Source organism: Orcinus orca, chromosome 7, assembly GCF_937001465.1.
Source record: "Orcinus orca chromosome 7, mOrcOrc1.1, whole genome shotgun sequence".
NCBI lineage: Eukaryota > Metazoa > Chordata > Mammalia > Artiodactyla > Delphinidae > Orcinus > Orcinus orca.
Window position 1 is genome coordinate 48,207,092 of NC_064565.1, and position 25,323 is coordinate 48,232,414.

General features: G+C 41.0%; 1 protein-coding gene across 2 annotated transcripts in view; it reads left to right on the forward strand.

The window, feature by feature from the left end:
* Nucleotides 1-22,592, forward strand: part of DAPL1 (death associated protein like 1) — a 97,300-nt gene extending 74,708 nt beyond the window's left edge. Inside the window, exons 1-4 of one of the 2 annotated variants that reach the window (XM_004266287.2) lie at nt 1,971-2,028; nt 10,116-10,203; nt 14,263-14,323; nt 22,310-22,592. In XM_004266287.2, coding sequence (XP_004266335.1) covers nt 1,971-2,028; nt 10,116-10,203; nt 14,263-14,323; nt 22,310-22,426 — 324 coding nt within the window. In that variant the 3' untranslated portion in view covers nt 22,427-22,592. Of the gene's footprint in view, nt 1-1,970; nt 2,029-10,115; nt 10,204-14,262; nt 14,324-22,309 lie in introns of those variants that run through there. The other variant, XM_049712298.1, reaches the window with a different exon arrangement.
* Nucleotides 22,593-25,323: the final 2,731 nt, after the last annotated feature.

The window sequence follows — 25,323 nt, forward strand, 5'->3', positions numbered from 1 at the left end:
ACCACTACAATCAAGATACAGAACATTTCTATCAACCCCCAAAAGTCCCCTCCTGCTTCTTTATGATGACACCTCTCTCCTCACCCCCTCCTCTGGCAGTCACTGGTCTGATTTCTGTTCTGTAATTTTGACTTTTCAAGTCATATAAATAGACTTGTATACGTGGCTTTTTTAGTCTCCTTTCACTTAGCACAATGCTTCTGAGATTCACCCATGTTGTTGCAAATATCTGTTCATTTCTTTTTATTGCTGAGTAGTATTCTATTCTATGGATATACCACCGTTTATCCATTTTACATTTGATGGACTTTGGGGTTGTTTCTATCTCTGGGCAATTATAGAATAGAGCTGTTATAAACATTTGCACACAGGTTTTTATGTGTACATATGTTTTCATTTCTCTTAGGAAAATTCCTAGGAATTAGATTGTTAGTCATGTACTAAGTATATGTTTAATTTTATGCGAAATACCAGACTTCCAAAGTGGCTTTACCAATTTGCATTCCCATCAGCCATGTTTGAGAGTTCTAGTTGCTCTGCATCTTCACCAGCACGTTGTATTTTCCAATTTTTTTAGTTGAGCCATTCTAATATGAATACATATGTGGTGTAGCTCATTGTGGTTTTAATTTGCATTTCCTTAATAGTTAATGATGTTGAGCAACTTTTTATGTGCTCACACGTTGTCAATATCTCTATTTGTGGAGTTTCTGTTTAAATCTTTTTCCCATTTTTTTTTTTTTTTTTTTTTGCGGTACGCGGGCCTCTCACTGTTGGGGCCTCTCCTGTTGCGGAGCACAGGCTCCGGACGCGCAGGCTCAGCGGCCATGGCCCACGGGCCCAGCCGCTCCGCAGCATGTGGGATCTTCCCAGACCAGGGCACGAACCTGTGTCCCCTGCATCGGCAGGCGGACTCTCAACCACTGCGCCACCAGGGAAGCCCCTTTTTCCCATTTTTATATTGGCTTGTTCTCTTTGTATTGAGTTGTAAGAGTTCTTTATATATTCTAGATGCCAGTACTCGTCAGAAATATGCTCTACCAATATTTTCTCCCAGTTTGGGGCTGGTCTTCATTTTCTTAACAATGCCTTTTGAAGAGTGGAAGTTTTTAATTGTGTTGAAGAACAAAGAGACATTTCTAAGCACCTGCCTTTTGCTGAACTTTGATAGCACTGGAGATACAATAATGCCTAAGCTTGCATTTGTACTTTTTCTCTTTAACAAAGCAGGCATCTCTTGGTTTATAGCCTGCTTTTTCACTGTCTTATCATGAATATTTTTCACAACATTAAATATTATTCAAAAACACAATTTGTAATGAGTACATAGTACTCTCATGGCTATATCTTAATTAATTTAACTATCCCTCTCTATTTGGGGGTGTTTATGTGGACTCCAATCAATACTAAAAAGAAAATAAAAGAGAGAGAGAAATGTATGATTACCATCCCTTGCAGAAATCTCTGTGCACATCCCCAATTTTACTTTCTTAGTATAGATGCTTGACATTGCAAAGACTGAGACAAAGGCATCACACTTTGTTTTATAGTTGCCTCCTCAGAAAAACAACTGATGTCTTGAAGCAAAGATCTTGTCTTGCCCTCCTTGTCACGCGAGTATATGACAAAACCTGTCACATTGTAGGTGCACCATACAAACTCGATGGATAAATAGTTAGAAAAAGAATTCCACTGAGCTTGATCCTTTCCCCTTCCTCCTGGGAAAGAAAGAGTCCCCTTAGCTGTCTACCTTGACTTCTCAGATGAAGGGAATAATAAGAAAGTTTTCTTCTAAGAGGAAACTTGCCCCCAATATGTAGGTTCCCAGAAAAGCTAGATGACAAGCCCTGTTGCTGCTCAGCAAAGCCCTGAAGGGACCCCGCCCCCAGCCCATATAAAGCCAGGGTACAGTGGGGCAGCCGCACTCAGCCTCCAGAGCGCCGGCCCTGACCCTGGCCCTGGCACGCGCTATGGCAAGTGAAGTGCAAGTCCAGCTCTCCGCATTGAAAGGGGGGCATCCTCCTGCAGGTAGGCTGCCCACCTGCCCTCCGTCCTGCAGACAGCAAGACCCCCTCAGCTGCTGTTGCCCCTCCTTCCACAGAGGTGCCCCAACAGAGCAGAGGCTCTCAACCTCCCCTTGTTCCTTTAACTTCCTCCAACCTGAGTTCCTCCTGTCTTTGATCCTTTTAGGCTTCTGTGTAAAAATCACCTGGGGATTTGTCAGGCCCGGTTGAATGAAAACCTAATTCTATGTGGGAGTACAAGGGATTGGGCGCTGGTGGAAAGGAGCAGGTGGTGAGCTTGGACCTTCCCTCCCTGGCTGCAGGTTAGCAGCGACCCATTCACACCTGGAAGGTAATTTACTGCCATGGAAACATTCCTCCCTAGAGGTCCCAGCTTTCGGACTCAGTCTCCCGGAGATGCCTGTACGTCATCCGACTTCATACCCAGCCAATCCAACCTCCACACTGAAGAGAGCAACCCAATTTTTCTCTCCCTTCTCAGGCTCTGGGGTCGGGCAGTGTGATCAGTAATGTCTTTTGTCTGTCACCAAGCTGAGGAGCACTTTTTAATAAGGACACTAGTGTGGGAGGGGTTGACTGGAAAAGGTAGCTATCAAGGCATTTTGCAAAGCATCTACAGTTCTTTTCTTTTTGTAAAAAAGGTATGCTATTTATATCCACTCCCTGGAATATGGAAATTAGTTTTATTGTACTTAACCATATGTTCATATAGATTGGCTGAGGCATGCAGGCCTATTTTTAGCTGATTTGATGCTCTTTTAACTGCCTTTCTTCTTTTTTCCTTAAGAAATATCTCAGCAACTTGACCTCTTTGTTCTTGCCTTTCTCCATTAACAAAATTCATTTACTGGTATCATTCTTTGGCTCCTCTGAGCCAAGATTATTTCAGTCATCTTGCTGCAGAGGATGATGGCAGGTATAAACTTCACAAAGCATCGAAAACTGACACAAGGTTCAGTGGCTTTCTGGTGAGCAGCCCAGCCAAAGTCAGAATTGTTACTGCTAATTCCGAGTTTCCACTTCTCAGCACCCTGTCCTGGCCTCCTGTGGCAGACTCCTGACTTTTATGTTTGTCATTGGATTTAGGAATATTTAACATTATCTATATTTAAAATTAATGATGCTAAATAATGATCAAGAACTATCGATGCAAATTATTAGAAGTTTCTACACAAGGACAAAAGAAAACGCCATTCTCTTCCCGCCACAATCCTTCATAAAACAGTTCAGCTAACACTTGATTTGCTAAATGACGTTTATACACAAAGATCACAGGGATAAACTTCACCAAGTGAAAGTTTGAATGAAACCACCAGGAACTTTCTGTCTCCGCCACTAATGATTGCTAATTACTCTGTGTACATAGCCCACCGTGACGCCATCAAGCATGTCACAATGCCTCTGGTATGACAATTAATTATTATGAACTGTGACACTACAGATAAGAGGTTGGGGATAATTAGAATGGAGATGAAGGAAGACTTTTGCCTCCCCACTGAGAACAAGGGAGCAAAGAAGCCTCATCCTTCAGCTTGTCTCGCTATATATTTTAAGTCTGAACCAGATAGCTACTGTACAAAATTGTATTTATAGAACAAAAATAATTCATTGCCAGAATTCCATTAAATTTCACCTGATTTTTATAGGCAATGGACAGGTCCATGAAAGTAGGACACAGACATGATGAAAGGTCTGTGAAAGGTCTGACGTGGCCTTTGGAATCAGACAGTCCTGGATTTAAACCCCGCTTCCCTTCCACTTCTCTGAGCCTCAGTTTTCTCATCTCTAAAGCAGGCGGTAATAAATAACATTGATAGTGTAAGGTTGTTATGACTATTAAAGGAGATAACCTATGTAAGGTACCCAGCACATGAATGTGAATCCCTGTAAAATGCAGGCCTAGTAAAACACGTAGCCATCAAAAGAAATGATTCTCCTCAATTGCAAGACCTCCTGATGTTTGCAGGCTGCATTCGGCACTACTGCAGTCATCGGAGCAGAAGAAAACTGCAGTGGGAAAGATACATATGCCTGCTCCATCATGGTTAAAAGTGAAACCGCTCCAAAGTCAGCCAGCTGTAACTTTCCCACCTACGCAGGGGGTGCTTAGTGGTTTTTCTTTTATGTATATTAATATAACATATTGTACCTCTGTGGATCCTGGCTATAAATTTATGCTGTAAAACAAGACTACATTAAACATGAGGAGGCCTGGGCTCTAGGAAGCTTAGCTTTTCTGCTAAGGATTTTCTGCTGCTTTGGTTTGCCTCGCTCTCAGTTTTTAAGAACTCCATTACCTGAACAGTCAAAAATGTGTGAGTAGAAGGTAATCCGAGGAGACCGAGTACATATGTGATGAACCAGAAAAAGCAGCAGTTCATGAGTTTTTGTATATTCCTTGCACTTTAATTTGTTTTAAGGCAAATGAGTCAGAGCCATCAAAGGGGTCACCACTGAGAACCCCCAGAGAGAATCCATTTTCTGGCTCATTAAAGAGACGGAAGTTTGGGGAGTGTATCCCCCAGGGTGAAACTAATGCAGAAAATGGGGAGGAAATCATAGCTGCAGAAGGGTTAGTATGGTTTTTTAAAAAGCAAACACCAGAGGCTTAATTCTCTCAACTCCAGTCTGCTCATGTCAACTTCTGGGAGTTGATCTGTGAGGTTCAACAGAGAGGTTACGAGACCCACTACCCCACAGGTCACAGGGACAGGGGTTTGATGACAAGAACGGCTGCCATTCACTCAATCCTGTGTGACTGGCACTGCACAGAGCCTTCTAGACACAGCGCCAGTACTGCAGACTGATGATGAACCCTCATCCTTGTTTCACAGAGGAGCAAACTGAAAGTCAGCAAGGTCGAGGGACGCGCCCAGTGCCCCATAGCTGGTGAGAAGGGGCAGAGACGTGACAGTAAAGTGGGCCCAGGTCAAGCCCTCTCCCTCTGAAGCCCTCTCTCCTTGCTTTTCCTGATGAGAGTCTTTTGTCTTGACTGACAGTTTAGAATATGCCAAAAACTCAACGGTGAATGCAAAGTAAGCGTTTTGCAAACATCTAACCTTTTAATTAAAATCTTCAAATGAACGTTCTAAGTCACAAGGCAGAGTTTGCCCAAACCTCTGTGGTGGTCAGCTTTTTCACACACATTCTCCACTGATTAATGAGGGAAAGAAGCTCTTGCACAGTGTTTGGTAGAGGGTAGTCAAGATAAAGAAAGATAAGCCTGCAAGAAAAATTGTGCGATGTAGCATTCTAAACTCAAGGGTCAACTTTCGAAAAGTTATAAACTACAAAAGCAGCCACAAAATTATACCTCTTACTCAGAGATAGGAAAGCAAAGTTTCATTTTCTCCACATCAATGTAGATTTTCTAACGAAACTATCCAAAACATCTCTCTCTTACATTTTAAAATCTCTCGTTCATTTTGCGTATTGAAAGGACCTAAACATGGAATTATGTGATTACACATTTTTTAAAATAAATTTATTTATTTATTTTTGGCTGCGTTGGGTCTTCGTTGCTGCACGCGGGCTTTCTCTAGTTGCGGTGAGCGGGAGCTACTCTTCTTTGTGCTGTGTGGGCTTCTTATTGCGGTGGCTTCTCGTTGCAGAGCATGGGCTCTAGGCACACGGGCTTCAGTAGTTGTGGCATGCGGGCTCCACAGTTGTGGCTCACGGGCTCTAGAGTGCAGGCTCAGTAGTTGTGGTGCACGGGCTTAGTTGGTCCGAAGCATGTGGCTCTTCCCGGACTAGGGCTCGAGCCCATGTCCCCTGCACTGGCAGGCAGATTCTTAACCACTGGGCCACCAGGAAAGTCCTTTACATTCCCTTTACATTTCTTTTGGGATTTGTTTCTCTGAGTACACTATATTCTTTCAAAAGGGAGGGACATGATAGATTTTCTTTTGTAGGTAGGTGGGAAGAGTTAGAATCATAGTAAAGACCTTACAATAAAAATCATCTAGTTCAACTTCTACCAAATTCCCCAAAATCCTTCTAAAATATTCATGGCAGATACACTTCTTTTCTTTACTTTAACACACTAAGGGACCAGAGATATACTATTGTACTACGCAATCTTCTTCACTTTGATTAACACAGTTATATGTAGCCAGACTCTGCCTTTCTGGAACTTTCATTCTTTGCTTTCCATTCTCTCCTCTGGAAAAACATAAATATAAATAATAATAACTACTAATTATTAAGTGCCTACCATGTGCCAGCTGCTTATGTCACCTCTATTCCCTAGGACAACCTAAACAAACAGTATTATTCCCTTTTGAAGGATGCAGAAACTGAGCCTCAGAGGAGTTTATCTTGCCCAAGGTCACAGGGCACAGGAGGGGGTAGAGCTTTCTGACCCTAGATAACATTTCCTTACCAGTAAATCCTTCCTCCTCCACAAGACAGCCCCTAAACTCCTTGAAGATGGTACCATAAGCTTCCCTTGAGTCTTTGCTTCCTCAGAAGCCATCTTTCCAGTTTTCCCAGTTCCTTGTCTGACACGGCTCCTTCTCCACTCTGGTTGCTCTCATCTGGACATTCTCTAAATTGTCTGTGCTCTTTCAAGTGAGTGGCACAGAGCTCAACATTTCAAAGGTCTTCTCACTTTTAACTATTGCTTATTTTAACTATAACAAGTGTGCTTCTATAGTTGGCTATAATAACCAGTGGAAGAAAACGTGCAAAAACAAAAGCATCAGAGAAAACAAAAGGAACACTAATAAGAAAGTAATTACAGCACTCCATGTTTTAAAAGCATTTGTCACAAGGAGGATGAAAGATACTGCTGGGAGAGCTACTGAAGGCTCAAGCTCTAGGTCTAGACCTATTGTGATTTGATTCCTCTTGGTAGAAGAGGCTATGAACCACACCACTCCTCATACAGTGGCACACCCTTCTCAAGCAGTCTTCCAGAAAAAGCCACCCCTTGGTTTATTTCATCTCTGTATTCCAGGGCTATTCAGAAGGTGTTTCCACATTATTTCATTTCTGTTGCTGATTATTTTGTATGCCTTTTTTTCATGTGTGTGTGTGTGTGTGTGTGTGTGTGTGAATTTAAAGCAGACCATGTATGAAAACAGGACTTTTTTCCTGGACTGTATCTAATATTACAGAATTCTAGTGAGACACCTTTATAATCAATAAAAAAAAACTTGGTGATTCAAAATGACCAAGTGGAGTTTATTCCATGAACACAAGAATGGTTTGATAGTAAAATATTCATTAATATATATTTATAAAATTTTTATCTATTAATATAATTAACCTGATTAAGGTGAAAAACCATATTATATACATGATGATAAAAAGGCATTGGATAAAATTCAACATGTGTTTGTAATTTTTTAAGCCCAATGAAACAGTAATAGAAAGATATTTCCTTAATATGATGAAAGAAATATATTTGAATATACATTATATATATTGTAAATATGTGTGTGTGTATATCCAACTAAGTATATACATCATACTTAATGGGAAAACACTAAAAGCAATCCATTAAAAATTAGGATGACAAAAAAAAAAAATTAGGATGACAAAGATGTCCATCATCACCACTATTTAATATTATTCTAGAGAAAGTAATATTATAATTATTTGCAGATTATATAAATTTTTTTTACCTGGGAAACCTAAGGGAGTCAACAAAAATATTATAAATAATAAGAGAATTCAATAAGATCTGGGTATAAAATCAATGATATTAATATAAGAACAACAATCTGTGAAAGCTATAATGGAAGAGTAGACCGTCTCTACAACTACAACAGCAGCAACAAAGACAAAATACTTAAGGAATAAACCTAGCAATAAATGTGTAAGATTTATGTGAACAAGTTACTGAGGGACCCAAAAGAAAATGTAGAAAATGGAAAAGCGTACCATGTTCTTAAATAGAGAGCAACCAGGAATATAAAGATACGAATTTTCCCTTTAAAAAAAAATCTATAAATCTAAAGCAAGACCATTAAAAAACTACCAGCAGGATTTTTTGGAGGAAATTGACAAACTGATTCAAAATTTCATGTGGAAAAATAAATAAGAATAGCTAATAAAATTCTGCAAAGAAAATGTAGCAAAGAAGGACTATCAAAATTAAAATATGTTAGGGACTTCCCTGGTGGTCCAGTGGTTAAGACTCCGCACTTCCACTGCAGGGGGCATGGGTTCGATCCCTGGTCAGGGAACTAAGATCCCACATGATGCATGGTGTGGCAAAAAAAAAATTTTTTTTAATATGTTATAAAGCTACAGTCATTAAAATAAAGTTGTAATGGCATATAAACAGAGAGATTAATGGAACAGAAGTCCAACAGGACAAATGGACCAAAAATGTGAACAGTTTATAAAAGAAAATACAACTGGCTTCTGAAACACAGAAATAAGCTCAACTTTTAATAAAATATTAGAAAGGCAAATTACCTTTCTTTTTCTTATTGGTTGATGAAGCCAAACATTTTCTAGTTCTCACTGTTGCTTGAGATATAGGGAAACAATCACTGTCATTGTGGCTGGTGAGATTGTAAACTGGTGCAACCACTGTGAAGGGTGACTTGGCAAGATTTAGCAAAATTTCAAATGCACATACTCTTAAGAATTAACAAGATCACTTATAGGAATTTATCCCATGGATATACTTGCACTTGTGCAAAATTATATATATGCAAAGGATATTCATTGCAGCATTGTTTGTGATAGCAATGGATTAGAAACATCTAAAATGTCCAGCGGTTGGAAATTGGTTAAGTAAACATAGAATGTTCATATAAAGGAATTTTAAAGCAGATGTTAAAAAGAAAGACATTCTCTCTATATATATATCGATAGGGAACTTACTCCAAAGTACATGACTGAATGAAAAGTATAAACAAACAAGATGTAGAACAATGTATGCTGCCATTTAAAAAAATATATAGGTATGTGTATAGAATGTCTATCGATGAATACATAGGGACTTGTTATCGTTAGCAGTATCTAGGGAGATGAACTGGAGACTTAAAAATAATGGTAGAAGGGAGACTGCAGACCTTTCCATGATTTTTGAATTGTGTGCCTTATGCATGTACTATTACATAATCAAAAAATTAATTAATAATAATTTTAAAAGAAAAATGATGAAGTCAATTCACGAGGGCATTGAGAAATAGGTTTTCCTATTTTTCACTCTATTGGAGCCAGTTTTAGAAAATTGCCAATCTGACATTTCCATAAAAAGAATTAACAGGTTCAAACAAATCAACGTCCATTTAGCTTTTTCTCATTTGAGCTTGTCAGATTTCAGATGTGCAAATTTCCTGGGAACAGAAAAAAGTATTTGCTTTGACTTGCAATCTGAAATGGGCTGCTCCTTTTCAAAAGTTGATTTCATCTGACATTGTTAAACACTTGAATTGCTGTTAGGTCATCTGTAGCCTAATTAACACTAATTGATCTCTTGAATGGCAGGATTATTAATGCAGTTTAATTACTCATTAGAACATCTGAGCTCCTCCAACATCGGAGGTTTGGGGTCTGGGATGGAAGGTGGGCATCTGGTGGGATCAGAAGCATCTCTCTTGAATTAAATGCCTGTTACCACCACATGCCCTGACTTTTGGCTCATTCTTCAATCTAGCTTTTGAAAGCTTTGGTTGAAAAAAAATTTTGCAAGCCTTGCACTTTAATCTTGTGGGAAAACAGAAGGGTCACATTGGAATTGTCGGTTGCTGTCATGAAGAATGTAATTGGTTTTCTAATAAGAAAAAATGTTTTTCAGTAAAATGCCTAAGGGAATAAATTGTTATCTCCTCCCCAAATCGAAGGTGTAAACACCTCTGCCTTTTTTAGCCTCAGGTCCCCCTCTCCGAACACAGACAAGCAAAAACCTTAGCCCTTCTCTCCTTCCCACCTTGTTTGCCCAAAATATTTTTTCTTCTGTTATGCTAGTTCAGGGTACCTTTTGATTATGTTGTTTTAGATTAAAGTTTAGCTCTTCAAAAAGTTCTAAAATTCTTCAAATCTACAGTAAACTCATACCTTGAATAACAAAGCAAACTTTCTCTTGCTGCCCTAAATATGACTCCCTTGTTGATGCTTATTTGTTTATAGTGAAAGCTGGAGGAAAGCGAATTTCCAAAAAACAAGAAATTGGCCTCTTGGAGAGACACACCAAGAAAACGGGATTCGAGAAAACAAGGTAGGGGACTGCTTAATTTCTTTTCCTTCTTCATCTTGATTTTTAAGTGACCCTACTGCCAGAAGTCAGAGGCTTCGCTGGATCTTAGGACAAACCAAGGCTCCCTAGGCACTTACTAACCAGAGTTAGAGGCAGCTGGCATGGTGGGGTGGGGTAGGGGTGGGGGTCAGCATGGGAGAGGGGGTTAGCTACCCTCTGGAGGACTCTCTCTGCCCATCCTCCTCTTCCCTGCAGCCAGCGCAACTGCCTCCTGCTTAAAAAGCAAGGTCCTGAATGCACCCAAACAGGACTCACATCCCTGTATCTCATTTTCACCTTAGCCTTTAAAGTACTGTCCCTAAGCTGGCCTTGTGTTTGTAATATGCTTTCTGCTGAAGCAAATCTGAATTAAAAATAAATGTGCTTTTATTTTAAATTCCTCACTCAATTATTTAGAAAATAAAGGCCACTGTATTTGGCACATCTGGAAGGAATTTGGATATGGAGGTTGTTTTCTCCCTGCTCCTTCCGCAGTAACCTTGACACACTGCACCTTTCTCAGAGCTAAGCAGAGAGCCGTGGGCTGGATCTCATGTACAAATGGGCCAGCCCCTCTATGCCTTGGGTAAGAAAAATAGTGCCTTCAAAAAGAAGTGAACATGTGAAACTAGCTCCTCCAAGTAGAGGCGCTTCAGAGCCTATTTCAGGATGGTTTCCATAGGTGAGTTCATGAGTGACTCAAAAGGAGTGAAATAGAGGATGCTCAGATACATCCTTAAGAGTTAAAATGGTAACAGTCTCAGAAAGAAAGTGTGGAGGGAAATAGGCTATGGAATTTCTTGGGGCTTTTTCTTTCTGTATAAAATTACTTTTTAGATCACTTTAAAAGTTTTCTTCTCAATTTCTGGGAAGGAAATTTTTTGAGGATTTTTCTACTTTAAAATGAAATACTCTGGGCTTCCCTGGTGGCACAGTGGTTAAGAATCCTCCTGCCAATGCAGGTGACATGGGTTCGAGCCCTTGTCCGGGAAGATCCCACATGCCGTGGAGCAGCTAAGCCCATGCGCCACAACTACTGAGCCTGCACTTTATAGCCCCCAAGCCGCAACTACTGAAGCCCGTGTGCCTAGAACCCACAAGCCACAACTACTGAAGCCCGTGCACCACAATTACTGAAGCCCACGTGCCTAGAGCCCGTGCTCCGCAACAAGACAAGCCACCGCAATGAGAAGGCTGTGCACCGCAATGAAGAGTAGCCCCCGCTCACCACAACTAGAGAAAAGCCCATGCACAGCAACAAAGACCCAACGAAGACCCAACGCAGCCAAAAATAAAATAAGTAATAATAATAAAATATAATAAAATTAAAATATAAGAATTAAATTTTTAAAAAACGAAATACTCTATCCAAAATATATAAAGAACTCATACAACTCAGTAGCAGGAACGCAAACAAGCCAGTTTAAAACTGTGCAGAAGATTTAAATAGACATTTTTCCAAAGAAGATATACAGATAGCCAACGGGTACATGAAAATGTGCTCAACATTATTAATCATCAGGGAAATGCAAATCAAAACTACAACGAAATATCACCTTACATCTGTCAGAATGGCTATTAACGAAAAGTCAAGAAATACCAAGCTGTGTCAAGGACTTGGGAAAAAGGGAACCTCTGTGCACTGATAGCTTGTAATACACATTGGTACAGCCACTGTGGAAAGCAGTATGGAGTGTCCTCAAAACATTACAACTACAACTACCATGTGATCCAGCAATTCCAATTCTGAGTATTTGTCTGAAGAAAATGAAACCCTAACTTGAAAAGATACATGCACCTCCACATTTACTGCAGCATTATTACAGTAGCCAAGACATGGAAGCAACCCAAGTGTCCATCGACAGATGAATGGATAAAAAAATGTGATACACACACACACACACACACACACATACATACAGAGGAATACTGTTCAGCCATAAAAAAGAAGGAAATCCTGCCACTTGTAACAACGTGGATGGACACTGAGGGCATTATATTAAGTGAAATAAGTCAGAGAAAGACAGTGCCATATGATCTCTCTTGTATATGGAATCTAAGAAGAAAAATAAACAGGATAACAACAGCAAAAACTCGAGCTCATAGGTGCAGAGAGCAGATTAGTGGTTGCCAAAGCTCGGGGGAGAGGGGATTGGTGTCTGGGGTAGAAAATGGGTGAAAGAGATCAAGAGGCACAAACTTAAAGTTATAAAATAATTAAGCCCTGGGGATGAAATTATAGCATGATGACTATAGTTAATGATACCATATTGTATATCTGTAAGTTACTAAGAGGGTACAGCTTAGAACTTCTCATTACAAGAAAAAACATTTAACTATGTATGGTGAGGGATGTTAACTAGACTTATTGTGGTGCTCATTTTGCAGTATATACAAATATCAAATCATTATGTTGTACACCTGAAACTAATGTAATATTATATGTCAGCTATACCTCAATTTTTTTTTTTTTTTTTTTTTTTTTGCGGTACACGGGCCTCTCACTGCTCTGGCCTCTCCCATTGCGGAGCACAGGCTCCGGACGCGCAGGCTCAGTGGCCATGGCTCACGGGCCCAGCCGCTCCGCGGCACGTGGGATCTTCCCGGACCGGGGCACGAACCCGTGTCCCCTGCATCGGCAGGCGGACTCTCAACCACTGCGCCACCAGGGAAGCCCTATAGCTCAATATTTAAAAATTTGCCCCTTTGGCATTAAGCTTTTGTTTCTTCTGAATCAGAAAATAACTATCGCATAATTAAAGCAAAGCTATAAGTCCTCAAGGGTGGGAGTCACATATTATTTATCTCCTGACCCAGCATCTAGGACAGTTCCTAGAACAGAGAAAGCACTCTGTAAATGACGTCACACTGTCATTGAATTGCCAGCTGGTTAACTTCAGAAACCTATCCTGCTACTAAAACCTGACTCAAGTGTAAGCCCTGTTTAGTGTGACACCGGTAAACACGCCTGGGCCAGGGGCTCAGGAGCTAGAGTCATAGCTTGGAAATGACCTTCTAGTTGACAGCCATGGACAAGTCATCCGTTTCTTTGCACCTCAGCAAAAGGGACTTACTGTTAATTCTAACATCAGGTGAACACAGCAGGAAGAGGAGCTGCCTAGAGAGTCATAAAGTGCTGATTGGAACCCTCTTAAAAAAAATTCAGGGCTTCCTTGGTGGCGCAGGAAGCTGAATCTTATAGAATTGGGGGACCATTTTAAGGAAAAATAATACAAAATTACAAATATGAAATGGCTAGGGTCCCTCCCAGGGCCTTGAAAGGAGACTGTGCAGTGAGAGGCCCTGAAGCTTCCCTAGCTCCCCCATGAGTCACCTCTGCTCTTTATATCTGCTTTGTGAGCGTTTCCATGGATAGGATTTCCTCCTTTTTGTGGACAAACACCTCCTTATATCTTCTAGGAGAATAGCTGTTGAAAAATATAGCGTAGAAAATAAATTTCTAAGCATCATCAATCTGTGTCCATACCCCAATAACTTCTACGAACCAACACAGACCATCCAGAAAAAAGTATGGCAAGCGCAGAGTTCCCTTCAAGAAATTGCACTGTAAGCTCAGCCCTGATTGAAACTCTCCCAGCAAATAACTTGGCCCGAGAAAAGAAGCCAGACACAAAAGAGTACCTGCTGTATGGTACCTTTTATGATATACAAATAAAGTCAAAACTAATATATGGGGCTGTAAGTCAGGGTAGTGATTATTCTTAGGGGCAACTGGTTTGACTACTGTTACAAGTTTGTGAGTGTTCACCAGCCTGTACGTCGATAACATGTGCACCTTTCTGCATGTATGCTGTACTTGGATGAAAAGTTTAAAAATATTAATTATACTAAGTTGGCCTGCAAAGCTTGTTGTCGTACATGGGCATACAGAGTAGGACTTTTTTTTTTTTTTTGTCTTCCAGAAGTAGCCAAGCAGAATGAAAGCTTAAAGGCCAAGTAGAAAACCCCCTGTAAAAGTGGCTTAGCCTCTTTAGTGGGAAAGTTTCCATTTCTATGTGAAGTTTCTTTTCATCTTCACAGTGCCATTGCAAATGCTGCCAAAATACAGACGATGGATGCCCTGAACGATACGCTGGAGAAGGTGAGCCGTGGGGGAGGTGCATCACGTGATGCTCCCAGCCAGTATTCACCCAGCCTCCCAGCCGATCAGGCTGCATGGGTGAATGAGCTGATGACCACTGGGGTGTTTTCCAACTCAGAGGTTTGATGTCCTTGTGAAAGAATCTGCTCTCAGTTCAAGGAACACGAAGTGGTTTTGATGAGAAAAGCTGATGCTCCCAAATTCCTAGTGTCTATTTAATAAATCATTTCAAAAATAAGGTAGTAAATTAAGCAAGAATCATGATGCCAAACTGGCAGAACTTGACGTTGCCATCCCAGATATTTATTGGAAACGCTGGCCTGTTGTTATAAAAAAAGGCAGCCTGTGTATTGGGAATTCAGCCCTTTTTCAACTTCCTCCCCACCACTGCACTCCCAACAGGAAATGTTTGATTTGAGGCCAGGGTGGGTGGTGGAGGGTTGCCCATTTGGGGGCTGGAGGAAGCCTGGGCACTGGCTGACTTTATCTAGTAAAGTCTATTTATGAAGGTGGTTGACCATTGCTATTTTTATTTCCGTATCTTGAATTCTTTCTAAGTAGCTCCGGAAACTCAGAAAATTCTTCCCACGTAGACAGTGGTTTAGTTTTGGATTCAATCTTTTGTTTTTAAATGTTGTAAGTGAGCTGAGTGAGGGTCCTTATTCTACTTCTAGGGGGCGGGTGCATTGAATTCAGGCATTGAAGGACCACTCTTTCTGCTGCCCCCATATATATTGAAGAGACAGGACTGGGCGGGTGTCCTTTGCAGAAGGAAGACTTGCTGTTATTACCAAAATCAGGGGTCTGAAAAAGATTAGAGTAGAAACTGTGCAGCTAGACTTCTGAGACCCCTGTTTAGCACTGGCTTCTCCACTTGCTACCTCTGAGATCTAGAGCAAGTTACTGATCCCGTGCCTCTGATTCGTCATTTGTAAAATGAAGATAAGGAAGAGGATATATATACTTCAGATGGCTGTTGAGTGGAATCGATGAGGTTCACACACAGGAAGTTCTTAGAACAGTGCCCGACACAGAGCAACCTGCCTGCATTCTCTGCTCTAATTAGTAACATCTGTTTCATGGCAATGAAAAGAAAAGGTGTGTCTGAAGCCCATGAGGCAAGTAGTATCAGGCAGGATCTTAATGAAAGACGAAAGCTACAGAGCCTTCTCACGTAGGGGGGCTTGGTTCTCCCATCAGATAGATCGGAAGGGGTGTGGTCATAAGTGACTCTTTGCCTTCCTGACTTTAGAAGAAGGGCAGGGATGGATGATGACCTGCCACACACATTCTCCGGCCCCTGCCCACTAAACGCTTCTTCCTCAGGGGCAATAGAATGTCCACAGTAAGTAGAGCTAAGTGGAATAGATATATTCCTCTAGAATATATGTTAACCCAAAATAAAATGTTTAAAGAGAGTGGTCAGTAAAGGTTGATGATGCTGTACTTTAGATATGATGCCAGAGCCTTTATTGTTTTTTGTAGACACATGTGCATATGTCTATGACATAAAGGTTCTTTCCCTTACATATTGTTCTTTCATATCACTTCTGAATCTCAAAGATAAACAGAAGAATCAAATAACAACAACAATAAGTTGTATTTAGAAATCATAAGAAAATATTGAGTTGGTGTGCTGTTACAAATATTTTTAATAGCAATTGTATCTATTTTTTTTTAAAAGCCGCTTTAACACTTAGCTCCATGTCTACTGGCGTAGGTCTATGGCTAAGACTGCATAGATTACTGGTTAGAACAGGTTCTGGCATTCTGGCGTCAGATATCAGGTGCCTGGGTCCTATGCTGACTCCATCACTTGCTAGATGTGTGTCTTTGGGCACGTTTCTTCACTTCTCTGTGCTTCTGTTTCCTCATATGTAAATGAGAATGTGGTTTATAGTATCCACTTCACGAAGATGTTGTGAGAATAAAATGAAGGTATAGAACATGTGCAAAGGACTCAGCACAGAGCCGGACACAGTTAGCCTGCAGTAAGTGTTAGCTTCTATTCCCAAGGAGATATCCTACAGGGCATCACTTGGAATCTAGGCAAAGGATAAGAGACCAGCAATAAAATCAAGTCCCAAGATTACCATAAGTCACTGTCTTGAATATGGAAGTTGGTGGGATCCACATGGTCCCTTACAGCTAAGAAAAATCTTCCCTGAATCCATAATTCAACCTGAAGCATAATAGGATTTCATAATAAAAATGGTCAACCTGCGGTGGAAAGACCAATGCCTTTTAAGAAATAGATCTGCTGAGATCAGTGGTTGCCAGAGAGTGGGAGGAGGGGTTGACCACAAAGTGACAGGAGGGTATTTTGGGGGGTGAAGGAACGGTTCTATATGTTGACTGAGGTGGTGGTCACAGATGGTATGCACTTGTGAAAACCCATAGAACTAAACACTAAAGAGGGTATCTATTTTACTGTAGATAAATTATACCTTAATTTTTTAATGAAAAGAAATGCATAACTAGCAGCAACGAAGACAACGCAGCCAAAAATAAATAAATAAATAAATTTAATTTAAAAAAAAGAAATGCATAACTATACAGCCTAATATAAAAAAATAAGACATATAAAATATAGAGATTTAGGGTTTCCCTGGTGGCGCAGTGGTTAAGAATCCACCTGCCAATGCAGGGGACACGGGTTCGAGCCCTGGCCCAGGAAGATTCCACATGCCACGGAGCAACTAAGCCCATGCGCCACAGCTACTGAGCCTGTGCTCTGGAGCACACTAGCCACAACTACTGAGCCCGTGTGCCACAGCTACTGAAGCCTGCACGCTCTACGGCCCGTGCTCCACAATGGGAAGCCACCTCAATGAGAAGCCACCGCAATGAGAAGCCCACGCACGACAAGGAAGAGTAGAACCTGCTCTCCACAACTAGAGAAAGCCTGTGCTCAGCAACGAAGACCCAGCACAGCCAAAAATAAATAAAATAAATTTATTAAAAAAATATATATATATAGAGAGAGAGAGAGATAGATATCTGATGATAAATTTTCATCTGCATTACAATGATTTTCCCAACAATATATATTGTCATGAAGATCTAACAATATATAACTGGCCAGAAGAAATATAGTAGCAGAAATGAGGGTCATAGCCTCTACATTTATTAACATTCCTTCATGCCCTCAGCTAGAATTATGTCTAGTTCCTAGAACCCATGTTAATTTTCATACCAGTTTAAGAACTTAGAGTCCAAAACAGTGAGAGTTATAGCCCTATTCACAGGAGCTCAGCAACCATTCAATCATGGCAGGAAATTTCTATCCATATGCCAATCATGACTGGATACCCTACTTTAAAGCCAACCAAGGGTTTAAGATTTGGGAGATTGGAAAACAATTCCCAAGAGGTTGGAATTGTACAAATCTAAGTGGGAAGCAGCCTAACATTTTCCCTCCCACTCTTTCCCCCACTCATCTCCACACAGACTTCACTCCCCACTACCTTTCAAGGTAGGTAGGACCCTCCCTTCTTCTCTAGTCAGTCTTTCTCACCTCTTCCAGCCCTAAATACTGAGAGAATTCATGTTGCCCACTGACGGGCCACATCATGTGTTTATTCCTGCAGAAGAAGGGTTATATAACCCTAAAGCTCTCTAAGATAGAAATCTAGGAGACCTGGTCTTAGACAAAGTTCCATCTACCCCTTAGAGTCACATAGCTCCCCTGAGATCTACGATTGCTTGTTTACTTAATTATTTTAAGGCAAGGAATGAGAGAGAATGATACTGCCAAATATATTCATTCTCTGGATAGTTACAGAAGTTAAGTTTGGCAATAGTTGTGAAGCTTCTCCCAACATAAGAGTATCCAGTTAAACCATTAGTAACGGGGCTGGGTTATAGTGCAGACGGGGGTGGAATGTTGAAGCCTAGTTAAATTGGGGCCACTTTTCAAGCTGCCAGCTATGTCACCAGGGCCAAAGTTAGTGAGACTATGTGAAATGGGATCCTGGGGGAAAGGAAACTATCAAAGGCATCTGCAAATCTAAAAAGGTTTCTCTTGTTCTGTGTAGGATGATCCTTGAATTTCATTGACTCAAGCTGAATGTTTTGTTTTAAGCACTTTGCTTAACGGGGTGTGGAAATCTAAGTGCCAACGTTCACGTTGGAAGATAACACCCTTCAAAGATGAATGGAAGAGCTGCCAGTCTTCTAATACCACCTGACTTCAGGCTCTAAAACAAAACCTGCCACTGACTTTTTAATTTCTAGAATTTCTTTCATAGCTCTAATCATAAAGACTTTTACCGTACTTCTTTGACTTTTTCTCTGAAACGAAAAATGTAGGCTCTGAGGTCACAACTACCCAAAATGAAGGTAAATTCTCAATGTGGAAGTTTCTATTGATCTGCTTTTCAAGTTCAATATTTTGCCCCTTATGGGATGGAGCCACAGCCAGGAAGAATCCTTACACATATCCTTCTTTCTCTTGTGGGGTTAACCTAGATTCTTTTACCCTAATGAGTCAGACAAACACCTTTCATTCTACAAACCCTATCATTTTACAAAGATTAACGATGAAAAATCCAAAGTGTCCCCAAAGTTAAGATGTCAGACTAAAGCACACGTTGTAGGTTAGAAACCTATTCCTACTTACTTCCGGTCTGGACTTGAATATAAAATGTTCCTATCTCCATTGGTTTAAAATCTACAGGAAAGAATCAGGGCATTTAATGATTGACTATTATTTACAGTTCCATCGTCTGAAGGTAGACCCTTTGTAGACTCTCCACCCACAACCCCCAAGTCTTTCTATATTAGGATGCTCCTGATTGAGGGGGTGGGGTGTTTGAGAAAGAGAACTTGACTCTCTGGTTGTATTTTCACCTGTCCCTATAAAGCCCTTACCCTCCGCAACTTGTACGTTTGTAATTTAATAATTATGGGCAGTTTATCTAAGGCTCTTATCCTTGTCGGAATTGTTTCCACTATTTTCTCAATCCTGTTTATTTTTTCCCCCTAAATTTTGCCAGACCAGTTCACAGATGGCCAACAGCCCCCCGGCGCAGTCTCCCATTCATTCTGATCTGTGGCATTCCTCTTTTGAGACGCAGTTGAGCAGAGCTCTTACAACCTCAGTTAAATGCCTTCGTTGAAAGGTAGCCCCTAACACTTGTGCATTCCTGGTGAGAAGGTAAAATGGTGTAGCCACTATAGGAAACAATATGGCAGTTCCTCAAAAAATTAAATATTGAATTACTGTATGATCTAACGATTTTACTTCTGAATATATAGCCAAAAGAATTAAAAGCAGAAATTTGAAGAGATATTGGTGCAACAGTATTCATAGCAACATTATTCACAATAGTTAAAAGATGGAAGCCACCCAAGTGTCCATCAGCATATGAATGGATAAACAAAATGTGGTCTATGTACATGCAATGGAATATTATTCAACCTTAAAAAGGAAGGAAATTCTGACACATACTACAACATGGATAAATCTTGAAGGCATTATGTTAAATGAAATCAGCCAGACACAGAAGGACAGGTATTACATGCTTTCACATTTATGAGATACATGAAGTAGTCAAATTCATGGAGAGAGAAGGTAGGATGGTGGTTACCAAAGGCTGGCAGAGGAGGTAATGAGGAATTATTCTTTAATGGGTACAGAGTTTCAGTTTGGTATGATGAAAAAGTTCTGGAGATGGATGGTAGTGATGGCTATACAACAATGTAAGTGTATGTATTGCTGCTAACCTGTGTATTTAAAAATGGTTGAAATGGTAGATTTTATGTTTTATGTATTTTATTGCAATTTTTTAAATGATCAATATTGTAGCCCCTGAATTGCGGAGATAACCCTGGAAATGATCAAATAATGAGTTAGTGCCAAATTAAGCAATAAGTGTATCCTCACATACCATTCTCCTCTCCCCTTTCCTTTCCCACCTCCACCCATCATCACTCTGACACCTTAAGAGCAACAATCAACATTGTGGTTTTCTCTTCTTTCTCACCTTGTCATCTTGCCCCATTCATCTCACCTTGGCTAATTGCCCAGATTTCTGTTATATCAGAATTATTGGTTCATTTCCTTTCTCACCCCCCTTTACCTTACATTTGACTTTAAGTAACTTGCCAAGTAGGTCTTCCTACCTGTAATCTCTTGAATGTGATTTAGAGCTAACCTGAAATAATCCATCTGTTTTAGTTGACACTAAAGACACCTAGTCTGGAAGAAAACTACTGAAGTCAGTGACCTCTTAAGTTTCCTTCTGGTTCTAACGTTAAAAGAAAAACGAAACAAAACACTCTGCCCTTACCACACTATAAAATGTATGTCATGTGGCCCAATGATATCTGATCTGACAAAAAAATAAATCAGCAGCTCTTTTGTTAGATTGTAAAGTAATACTTATAACCAATACCTCAATTATGTTTCTTCCTTTCTACTAGAATGCCAGCGTAGACCGTCCTTGGGTTTAATTATTACATAACTTTTACCTTCTCTTTGTAAAAGAAAACTTTTAGAGAAACAAAGGCAAAGTAAAGAAAAAGACTAGGAATTGCCCATAATTCTACCCCTCAGAGACAATCATTGTTAACACTTCAGTGTATATTCTTCCAGTATGTTTAATTTTTTTAAGACCAAGAAGAAAGAACTTTCTGGAGCCAAGTTTCACATGAAAGGGAATGCTGTGTGCTCAGAGCTCAGGGACATTTGAGAAGTGATGTGAGGCACATATGTTTTCCCTGGCTTAGAAGAGCCCAAACAAACCATAAACAGTGATGTTTGGGGTCATGAACAGTTTATCTCCCTTTTTATTTGAGTGTCAAGGCAAGGGCATCTAAGTTCAATAGTGATAAATTAAATTCCTGGTGAGCTGAGGCATCCCTTCCTTGCTGGCTAGGGAAGGTGTTCTTAGGTACCTTTATACTGAATCAGTGGGCTTGAAAACCAAGAACTGGAATGGAACCGAAAGGCCTCTGGGTCCAAATTCTCCTTCTAGGAAAACTATGCCTGAAAGACTCGCAACATTGGGCATCCTTTCCATCTTAAGCTGTCCTTAATGTAAATTCCATAAGGTCTCTTGGTTCCATATGAAATTCCTCTTATTGTCAAAGTCTCAGTCTGTGTTAATTTAAATCTATTTAAGCTCATTTCCTCATAGATGTCTTCTGCAGAGATGACCAGTGAGAACTTTTGTTACCTGAAGCTAATAAGTCATTCCTCAGCCTTCTCTTTACCAGACTGTTTATTTGAACCTTATAAAATGGCCAGTTTCACATACTTCAACCTAAAAATCCCCTAACTTCTTTCAGAGGTTCTTTATTTCTGATCTTCTGACATCTGAGGCATTCTTCCTCCCCACCCCAGGACCTTCTTCAGTGTCCCCATAGCCTTCGTAGCGTATAGTGTTTCGTATATGCATAGTAGTGCCAGAATAAATTCTAATATTGGAGGACTGATGAAGATATTTCTACCTTTAAAAATGTCACTTCAGGGCTTCCCTGGTGGCGCAGTGGTTGAGAGTCCGCCTGCCGACGCAGGGGACACGGGTTCGTGCCCCGGTCCGGGAGGATCCCACATGTCGCGGAGCGGCTGGGCCCATGAGCCATGGCCGCTGAGCCTGCGCGTCCGGAGCCTGTGCTCCACAACGGGAGAGGCCACAACAGTGAGAGGCCCGCGTACCGCAAAAACAAAACAAAACAAAACAAAACAAAACAAAAAGTCACTTCAAAACATATATATATATAAAATTTATATAATTACCTTATATATAATATATTTTATAATTTAAAAAAATTAGAAACACACTAATGAGGGAAAACCCAGGTTAACAAGTATATCCATGGATACAGAGCTAGAGGTGGTATGGAAAAAGAAGATACTATCAAAGGAGTAAACAAAACTGTGAAATTCCTCTGACCAGCTGTTTTGTTTTCTACTACTTTAATGCTTTATGACCCAAAAGATCCAATATGCTCATTTTTTTCTTTCCTCCTCACCTTTAGCTCAGCCATAAATTTCCAGCAATAATGCACATGACACATCAAAAACCCAGACCTGCTCTGGAGAAGGTCACTCCACTGAAAAGGATCTACATTATTCAGCAGCCTCGAAAATGTTAATCTGGGATGTAAAACATAGCCGTCTAGCCAACTGCCTCTAATATCTGAGAGCTTAGCAAAAAGGACCGACTTTCCACAGGCCTAGTGCACTTTCTTGGTAAATAAAACAGCTTTTATATCTTCTCTTCTGACTTTAGGTAATAAAGCATCTGAAATTGCAAATCCAGTTCATTCCTGGGCCTCATTTTGGTCCTAGTCAGGATCCCATTGATGTTCACGTGTGTAATTTTGTTGAATAAGTGGAGAATCTAGAATACTGGACTACCCACTCCACCTCCCTGGATAAGCTCTTTTCTCCTTGATGCGGACCGAGTGGTTCCACCCACAGTGAGTTCTCCCTGAAGGCAAAGGTTAGAAAGCGGTAGAAAGCGGTACACTGAGCCTTGCAAAGGCCAACGTTCTATGCAAACATAAGAAGTGATTCTTCTCAGTGTGTTTGTATAACATGCTCAAGTTTTCACTTGAGGTGAAATGTCTTTTCCAGTTTCCCACATAAATACATAGTTTGTTTTGAAGGTTTGGTGAGGGAAAATGAAAGTATTAGGTTTATTACAGACATATTCTCTTCTGCAAAGCAATCAAGGTCGGAAAGTAGAATTCTAGTTTCAAGGGGAGATTTACTCAGGGCCTCCCACAAAGTTGATGCTCTAGAACTGAGGGGCCCTGATGCTACAGGACATTGTGTTTGGGGTATAGAAGTTGGTTTTAACTGGAGGTGGAGGTGAGAGGGAAACCTGCTGTAGCTCTTCTACCCTCCGACACACACACACACACACACACACACACACACACACACACACACACACACTTCATATGCTCACAGGTGAATTGCCAAAGCATCCTCAGGTGACAGTAGGGGACAACCACATTTTTCTTCCCACAGAAGTTAGCTGCCACTCATAGTTCCACCATTCTGCACCTCTAACTAATAATGCTATCCAACAGTCAGCATTTCTCTCTACCCAAGGAAGGGGTCAGCACTCCAGCCCATCATTTTACAGGTTGACAGCCCTTGGAGTATGACCTGATGCCAAGACTTTCTCTGATTCCTGGAAATCCAAAGGCACCTGGCGAAGGTCCAGTGGTCATGATGTTGCACCCCACCTCCTCTCCTGAATTGTTCGGCTCTTTTCAGGATTAAGAGAACTGTTTGAGACAATAGCCAGCTTCAGTCAGCGCCAGCATGAATCAATAAGGCAGTTAGTCCTGACCACCCCATGCTGGCTTAGCTCAGTTCCCAGTCCTCTGGGACTATTGTCAGAAATATTCCAAAAAGGTAAATGTTGCAAGGCAAATAAATGCACAGAAGTTCAAGGTCAGCCATCACTTCCCAGGGGACAGTAGCAAAGTATAAGCCAGATGGTGGGTACTAGGTATAACATTGGACTGTGATAAGGAAACTGGGGTTCTATTTCTGACACTTACTAGGTCATAAACCTCAAGCAAGCCACTCAACCTTTCTGATCCTTGTCATACAAGCATAAGAACATCTGACCCCTCAGTTGAACCCTCGGAGTAGCATAATGGGAAGAAGACAAAAGGGACACAGGGATTTGTAATGAGCCATTTAAAGGGTATTGAGAGCAAGGTGATACCAGGATGATTGTCCTAGAAGCCACCAGAACTGTAGTAGTTGCAGAGAACTATGAGAGATGATATAAGCTGAACCTAGAATAGGAAAGCTGAAGATTTGGGCTAGATGACAGCAGGGAGGAAACTGGGGAGGACGATAAGACACATGGGAAGCAAAGATGGCAGCACTGCTACATTTGCCTTTCCAGAGGGTGATATGAGGGCCAACCACCCCAAGGAAATGCAAAGAGAAAAGGACGACATTCTCTGTGTCCTGAGACGGAAGGTGAATTGCAGGGGAAGAGAGGCTGCTCAAAATGACACCAGGCAGCGAGGACCCGCACATTAACCTAGGCCCACAATTGCAGTCACTTGAATCACCGAATCATAGGAAGAAGTTTGATGTGCACTCCAGATCTGAAAGGAAACTGGAATTATCTTGGAGACTGTCTTGGAATGACTGGAAATATCTTGAAGAAGAACCAGGCTGATAAGAGAAATTTGTGGTGATAGGGTTGCGCACGTAGAAAGCCAAAGGGGCTATTCCCTCTCCCTCCTGGGGAATGCAGCCCTGCACCAGTGGGCTGTGACCCCACGCAGTTAGAAGCCCCTATATGTGGTCACAGACCCAGCAAAAGCCAGGACGATGGGGGAGGGGACATCCGTCAGTGAAGGGCTGGGGGTTTACTGACAGGTAACTTAGCTCATTCCTCCTCAGTTCAACAGGCTGTATCCTAGGCACTACCAAGATGAGTAAGACACTAGCCCTTGCCCACCAGGAGCTCTTAGGCCAAAGGGAAGTTGGCAAGCCAACAAACCAATATGGAAAGTTTAGAAATGGCTCAGTGGGGGGCGAGGGATGTGCTGGGGATGAGGTCATGTACAGGAAAAAAAAATGTGCTAGCTGTGGAGATCAATGACTCCCATGCAGATCTTTAATAAACAGACTTTAATTGAGCTTTTTATTTTGGAAATTTCAAACTTACAAAAACGTTCAGTGAATATCATACTGAACTGTCAGGTACCCATCACAGAACTTCAACAATGCAGCCAATCTTGTTTATCCGTAACACCCCCCTCCACCTCCCACTGCCACTTTTTCTCCCTCTTCCCTCTTTTCTTCTGGATTATTTTAGAGCAAATCCCAAACCTTAAATAATTTCATCTAGAAATACTTCAGTATGTTACCCCAAGAGCTAAGTGCTCATGTGTGCATGAGTGTGCACTCACACTCTCTTTCTCTCTCTCTCTGTCTCTGTCTCTCTCTAAATTGAATTTTACAAATATGGTGGAGCAAAAGGGAGTATTTATGTAAACCATCCAAG